This window comes from Apodemus sylvaticus, chromosome 21, assembly GCF_947179515.1.
Source record: "Apodemus sylvaticus chromosome 21, mApoSyl1.1, whole genome shotgun sequence".
Taxonomy (NCBI): domain Eukaryota; kingdom Metazoa; phylum Chordata; class Mammalia; order Rodentia; family Muridae; genus Apodemus; species Apodemus sylvaticus.
Window position 1 is genome coordinate 34,401,737 of NC_067492.1, and position 7,789 is coordinate 34,409,525.

The 7,789-nt window shown below is 43.7% G+C and overlaps 1 protein-coding gene across 1 annotated transcript; it reads left to right on the plus strand.

The window, feature by feature from the left end:
* Nucleotides 1-3,118: 3,118 nt before the first annotated feature.
* On the plus strand, nucleotides 3,119-5,263 carry LOC127672122 (methyl-CpG-binding domain protein 3-like 2B). The gene is made up of 2 exons (XM_052167323.1): nucleotides 3,119-3,150; nucleotides 4,546-5,263. Exons 1-2 carry the CDS (start codon nucleotides 3,119-3,121, stop codon nucleotides 5,261-5,263), a joined length of 750 nt encoding a protein of 249 aa, XP_052023283.1.
* Nucleotides 5,264-7,789: the final 2,526 nt, after the last annotated feature.

Below are 7,789 nucleotides of genomic sequence, written 5' to 3' on the forward strand. Positions count from 1 at the left end.
TCTCTAGCTCCATCCATTTGCCTAAGAATTTCATGAATTCATTGTTTCTAATGGCTGAATAGTACTCCACTGTGTAGATATACCACATTTTTTGCATCCACTCTTCTGTTGAGGGATACCTGGCTTCTTTCCAGCATCTGGCAATTATAAATAGGGCTGCTATGAACATAGTGGAGCATGTATCCTTATTACATGGTGGGGAATCCTCTGGGTATATGCCCAGGAGTGGTATAGCAGGATCTTCTGATAATCTTAATGGTAGAGAAATTTAAATCTTGTTCTTCCAAACCTTTTGGAGATGGGACAGCAGAGGGTTAAGATATAGCTGCTAGAGTTTCCCGGTATCATGGCAGATGCGCAAGGGATCTGATTTTAGTAAGGCTTACAAGATTAGGTTTTAGTTGTTGCACCCAGAAATTGAGTTACCATTGTTTCTGAATTAAGTTTGTGTTGTTTTCCGTCATGGCTGCTCATCTCGGAATAAGAGAGAAAGGTCAGAAGGGATAAGTTACCATGAGGAAAGATAGCCATCTTCCTGACTCCCCAAACCAGAGTCTGCATATTATACAACAAGTAAACCAGTAGGATGGGGCCAGAGAGAGTGTAAGTAACAAACCAACAGATCACCTGTACAAGCCAGCGCTATTGGGCAACATCTAAACCATGACAGCTTTCCCATACCAAAATGCATCTTAACTGCACTGACAGCCAAAAGACAAAACTCAGCACAAGTACAGACTCCAAACTCTGCTGCAGCAGTGATGAGCCCTGAAGTGCCTGCCAGCTTTCTTCCTTTCCACTGGAGAGCAAATCACAAAAGAGTTGGAAGCTTTGTTGTCTACTGTCAAAAGACAGAGTGAATGTGAAAGCTCTTAGGCTTTGCTGGGTTAGTCATATTGAGTGAACTTTAAACATCATACTAAATTTGTTTTATGTGAATTCATATCCAGACCAGGAATCTATATACTGTAATTATGGTGTTAAGCAAGACATATGCCTGCTCAGCTGCCACTTAGCGAGGTCTTATGAGACAAATCCATCCCTCTTTCTCATTCCCTCAGTTATTTTGATAGACACCATGACTATTTTGTGTTACTTTGCTATCCAATGTGTCAGAGAAATATTTGTCCAAGAACTATTTAAGATAGCTTTTCTTGGTTGTAATCATTTTATTAGTTCACAAATAAAAATACTGACTTATAAAAAAAATCTTGTTCTTCCAAACATGTACGATTCCATGAATTCACTTATCATTCATTTCCAAGCAAAGAGAGCCTTACTTTCTCTCGACAATGCCTGCGGTAGGTTCTAATCACTATATTCTCAACGTCTCCCCTTGGGTTTCCTGAAATCCTCCTGATGTTTTTCACGTGTGTACCTACTACTTTGAAGTCCAGGGATTGAGTCTCTGTGTGGCCTTTCCTTCAGTCTCTGCTCTATACTTTGTCTCCACGTTTGTTCCAGTGAGTATTTTGTTCCCCTTTCTGGGAGGGTCCAAAGTGCCCACACTTTGGTCTTCCTTCTTCTTGAGCTTCGTATGGTATCTTCCAATTGTATCTTAGGTATTCGGGAGTTTGGGACTAATATCCACTTATCAGGGAGTGCATATCATGTGTGATTGGGTTGTGATGGTGCACAACGGTAGGATTTGCTGAAGTCCGCAGAGGCACGAGGATCATGAGTTTGAGGCCAGCCTGGGACTATCGATGCTGGTTAGCTGGAGCTAAGAAATTAGCAGTGATTAAGAAGAGACCAGCATCATTGAGGAGAAATCTTCTGGGAAGTGTTTTCTGAGAGCACAGAGGCTGTGTTCCAGAGATAGCCAAGGTTGTACCTTGCGCTGTGGCTGAACTTGGTAATGTGTAAGAGTCACCTAGTTGGTACTGGCTTTGAGGGCATGAAGGAGTCATGAAGAGCACCTGAGGTTCGGCACTGTGAGAGACCATGGAAGGCTGTTGGTAAAGATACAGCTTCACTTGCAGTTGAAAGCCCAGGACTGAAGGGGTCATGCAGAGAAGTTGAGGCTTGACACCATGAAGAGAGCCTGTGAGAAGCTATTGGTGAAGCCTAGTTACAGCAGAAGATAGCAGTGTTTTGGAGATGCCAGTGCCATAAGATGACCACCAAGAGCAGCAGCAGAAGTGGAGTACAGGCAGCTGGAGCCTAGAAGACAAGGTGTGTGCTACAAAGGGCAGAGCTGGAGAAGTGACCCAAGCCCTTGGAGGAGACCAGAAGATCGTGAGTGGATCCCAGACATTGGACAGTTGGAGTGACTTTGCTTTTGATTGTGACTGTGCCCTGATATTTTTCCCTCTTGAAGTAAGAAGTATTTTAGTGGAACCCACAATTAAGAGACTTTGAATTTCTAAAAGGCTTTGAATTTAAAAAAAAAAAAGTATTGGATATTTTAAAGGGATTGAACTTTTAATATGTAAAGACTGTGGGACTTTTAACATTATTTAGATCTTGAGGATTGTATTATTCAGGGTTTCTATTCCTGTACAAACATCATGACCAAGAAGCAAGTTGTGAAGGAAAGGGGTTTATTGAGCTTACACTTCCACACTGCTGTTCATCACTAAAGGAAGTCAGGACTGGAACTCAAGCAGGTCAGGAAGCAGGAGCTGATGCAGAGGCCATAGAGGGATGTTTCTTACTGGCTTGCTTCCTCTGGCTTACTCAGCCTGCTCTCTTATAGACCCCAAGAACACCAGCCCAGGGATGGCAGCACCCACAAGGGGGCCTCCCGCCTTGATCACTAATCGAGAAAATGTCCCACAGCTGGATCTCATGAAGGCACTTGCCCAACTGAAGCTCCTTTTTCTGTAGTAACTCCAGCCTGTGTCAAGTTGACACACAAAGTCAGCCAGTACACTGATGAATAAGAAAGTAAGGGTTGAGGCTTAATAGTGATGTGTTTGTCAAGTAGACAAGGGGCCAATTGTACTGGCTGGTTTTGTGTGTCAACTTGACACAGGCTGGAATTATTACAGAAAAAGGAGCCACAACAAACATTGCATTGAACTGGAAGCCTAGACTTTCCCCTGATTATTTTGGGCTTCTAAAACCTTATACCAACAGGCTAGAGAGGAATAACAATGTTAGGATCCAGATTACCATGGGAAATTTGACTGTCTCTACACAATGGAGGTGAGCAGGATTATGTCTGGAGTACAGGAAATCCCTTAGGGCATCTCTTAGTACTACCAAGTCCTGTGATTAAAGTCCATGGGAAACTACAACACCCTGATCCAAGCAAGATGGCAAAGGGCACAGACCCTTCAAGAATGAAGGTATGGGTCAATTCTCCAGGAAAAGAGCCAAGACCTACTAAGTTGTTTGCCTAAAGTGAAGGAAATACAGAAAGGGTAGTAAAGGAAGGTAGTTATAAATTCCAGCTAAGGACATGTAACTAGTTGCAGAAATGAGGATTATAAAGTAATATGAATGCTTCTGTGTTACTTTGTTAAGAATACATTTGTCGGGGCTGGAGAGATGGCTCAGCGGTTAAGAGCACTGACTGCTCTGCCAGAGGTTCTGAGTTCAATTCCCAGCAACCACATGGTGGCTCACAACCATCTATAATGGGGTCCGATGCACTCTTCTATGTGTGTCTCAGATAGCTGCAGTGTACTTACCTATAAATAATAATAAATAAATAAATCTTTAAAAAAAATTAAGAATACATTTGTCTTTCTTCCAATTCCTTTAACATCAATTGGTATTTAAGTCGAGACACTAAAAGAATGTTTCCAAGGGACATTGCCCCATTGTAAATTTACAAATGTGTTTGCAATTGTACCAGGAATAGTTATAACATGTTAGGAGTATTCATGACCTTGTTATTGTTTCATATGGACATGAGATATTATTTGTGTCAAGATGACAAGGGGTAGATTGTAATGGCTATTCCTGGTTGTCAACTTGATGATATCTGGAATGAACTACAATCCAGAATTGGAAGGCTCACATATGGTCCTAATCTGGTACCTAATCTGAAGGGCTGGGAGATAACAAGTTTCTGACCTGGATCTTGGCATGGAGATCTTGAGGCATAGTGGCTATGAATCTCAGAAGATTAAGACAGAGAGATCTCTAAGTTCAAGGTCATCTGGGACAAAGCAAGTCCCAGATCCAGGCCTGGTGACACACACCTTTAATCTGTGGCACGCACCTTTAATCTGGGCCACACCTTCTGCTGGAGACCTATATAAGGACATTGGAAGAAAGAAAATTCACTCTCACTTCTTCCTCTGCTTGCCTTGCGGGACTGAGCAACTGCTAGATCCTTGGACTTCCATTCATAGCTGCTACTGACCATTGTTGGGAGTTGGACTACAGACTTGCTACCTGCCCTGGATATATAAAGACTGTAACCTGTTCTTCCTGTGGTCCTGGTTGTGTCAGAATTCCTCAGAGTCCGCCTGTCTCCGTGATCCTGTGATTCTACAATCCTGTGACCCTGAGATCTGGGGAGGATTAGGTGAGAAAGACATTGCCGGTTCCAGCAACTCAACACTTGTCTGCATCTCTGCGGTCCTTTAGGACAAACTCTACAGTCTTGGAGAGGCCTTCAGGAAACTCAGTTTCAAGCCAGCCGGTGATAGGAAGACACACAAGAAGTATGATACCCAACAAATTACAAAAGAGAAGACAGATCCAGGTTGCCCCAAAGAAGACAAAGTCCAAACACAAAGATAGTCTTACGTCCATACTTTCTCGGAGGATGACTAGTTGCATCTTTCAAAAACCTGTGACCATAATAACTTCACACCCTGAGAATAAAACCAGGTACAGGAGAGAGGAAGCTCAGCTGAAGAAACCCACACAGCTCTGTGCATTGAAGAGATTGCAGAACTATCAAGTTGGAGACAGTAAAGGAGGCCTATCATGTCCAATGAAGTTTACCATCCCCATAGAAAGAATTGCACTGGGAATGCAGGATGAAGCCAACAACCACAGTGGTATTGAGGATCTGCTCACTCCTGGAGAAGCCACCTCTGTCCAACCCCCATGCTTGGAAAAGACTGAGCAAGTGGCTCTTCAGTTGTCACCTTCTTTCTCCAGTCAAGGGGTAACAATGCCACTGCCCCTTCATCTGTCACCATCTTACTGCATTCAAGTAACTAAGGCAGACATCCTGAGACAGACCTGGAAGGTAAAGAAAGCCAGGCAGAGACTGGCAGAAGCCTTGAAGGCAGACAGGCTTGCCAGGCAGGCAGAGAACATGAGGGAGCAAAGAAGAGTGGAAAACACGCGTTGAGGCCTCAGTAAGTTTTTGAAGGAACTTTTGGTTTTGGTGTTGGTTTTGAGTTCCGTTGTAGTTTCGGTTTCGGTGTCGGTGTTGGTTTTGGTTTCAGTTTTGGTTTTGGTTTTGAGTTCCGTTTTGGTTTCAGATTCGGTTTTGGTTTTGGTTTTTCAACAAAAGGGTTTCCAGGTGTAACCCTGGTTGTCCTGGAACCCTGTCCCAGCCTCCAGAGTGATGACTTAAAAGGCATCACCCAGTATTAATTGTACATCTTTAAATGACAAATTTAATATACCCAACTCACTCATTTTTAAGCTTTTGGAAAAGCAAAAAATATAAGCAGTAGTGGGTTTTTTTTTGTTTTTTGTTTTGGTTTTGTTTTTCTTGGGTGGCGGGGTTCGAGACAGGGTTTCTCTGTGTAGCCCTAGCTGTCCTGGAACTCACTCTGTAGACCAGGCTGCCCTTGAACTCAGAAATCCGCCTGACTCTGCCTCCCAGAGTACTGGGATTGCAGGCGTGTGCCACCACTGTCTGGCTAGCAGTAGTGTTTTAAATAATGGTGTTTCCAGTGTGAATAGAAATGTCCTGTAAGAGAATTCATGTGAAAACATCCTTTTGTGATGTCAATTGTGATCTACTGTAGGACTCTGGGATAGGTTCAACAGCAATTCATGGAGCAAAGGAAATGCCTGAATTTATAGAATTTAGATGAGAAGGTTCTATGTATTTAGCAGCTACTTTTGTGAAGCTACTAGTGTGAGATCCATGTCAGAAACAAAAGGCCGTAAGACCTATGTCAGAAACAAAAAGCCGGCCCACCTCAACCCAGCTGAACCAAAATGGTGACTCACTTCCAGATAGGGATTTTCTACCCCAGACATTACTGCCTGGGGTGAGGCCAGATAAGGAAATGACTTAACAGAAAACAATTCCAGGAAAACTGGCAAGATGGGCAGGACAGGGCCAAATAACCAAGGCAGTCACCCCATATGAGTTAACCAATGATTTTAAATGTCATTCAAAATACCCAATTGAGGTGGCCCAACTCAATCGACTGCCTAAACTTCCCGCCAAAATGTAGATAAAAAGTGTGTGTTTTGTAGCTCAGGGTCTCCTCTTGCCTACGTGCTGAGAGACCCCAATGTGTTTTGGAACAATAAACCTCTTGCAGTTTGCAGCAATCCCAGTCTCTTTTTGACCGTGGGTCTTCCAACGGACTTACATTAGATAGTTACAAAGCTTAACATAGGCTAACCAGGTCTTGTGGCCTTTGGGGCCTTGGATTTAAATGTCTGTTGCTCTCTACCATGGGATTGCTACTTGCCAGGTATTTAGGTTTAAGACTAGACCTCTGGTTGCCTCAGGCCTGGGAAGGGAGAGAAGTTTCAGCAAGGATGCTGAGGAACATGGCAGCATCCAGGCAGGCCTGGTGCAGGAGGAGCTGAAGGGTCTACATCTTCATCTGAAGTCTGCTACCAGAATACTGGCTTTAGGGCAGCTAGGGTGAGGGTCTTAAAGCCCACACCCACAATGGAACATCTATTCCAACAGGGTCACACCCTGTAAGAGTGCCACTCCCTGGGCCAAGCATAAACAAACCACAATAGTGTTTAAGAGAGGTGCCAGCAGAAGCTGATGGACGGCATTAGAGATCGAAGGAGAGAAAAAGAAGCAGTGATATAAGAGGAAGATAGAAACGGGGAAATGCCAGATAAATATGATCATATTTCATTGTATTCATTTGTGAAATTCTCTAAAATAATATTTTTTAAAAAATATTTAGTGGAAGAGGGAGAAAAAAGAGGAGTATCAGGGCTGGAGAGGTGGCTCAGCTGTTAAAAACACTGACTGCTCTCCCAAAAGTCCTGAGTTCAAATCCCAGAAAACACATGGTGGCTCACAACCATCTGTCATGAGATCTGACACCCTCTTCTGGGGCATGTTTAGACAGCTACCATGTAATTACATATAATAATAAATAAATCTTTTTAAAGAAGAAGAAGGGGAAGGAGAACGAGAAGGAGGAGAAGGAGAAGAGGAGACTATGAGAAGGCAAATATGGTCAAAGCACTTGAAGGGAAATATGGGATAACCCTTTTGTACAGTGAAGGTTAAAGGCTAATTGAAGTGTCTGTGCTGCCTATCTATATGCCAGTGGGACATACTGTGAAGGAGGGAGCCTCAGCTCAAGAAACACCTCCATAAGTTACAGAAAGGGCTGAAGGAGCTGAAGGCGTTTGCAACCCCATAGGAAGAACAACAATATCAACCAACCAGACACCCCCGCCCCCCCAGAGCTCCCAAGGACTAAACCATCAATCAAGGAGTGCACGTGGCTCCAGCTGCATATGCAGCAGTGGATGCACTTGTCAGGCATCAAAGGGAATTTCAGACTTCCCACCCAGGGTGGAGCTAGAGCCCATTGTTCTTCAAGGACCTGCAGTTTCCTGAGAGGCACGCCGATTCTGCTGAGGAGTTTCCAGCCTTTGCGGGAAGGGTTTTCCCCTCCCTATATATTTGGAGACCCCCCCATTAAACTTT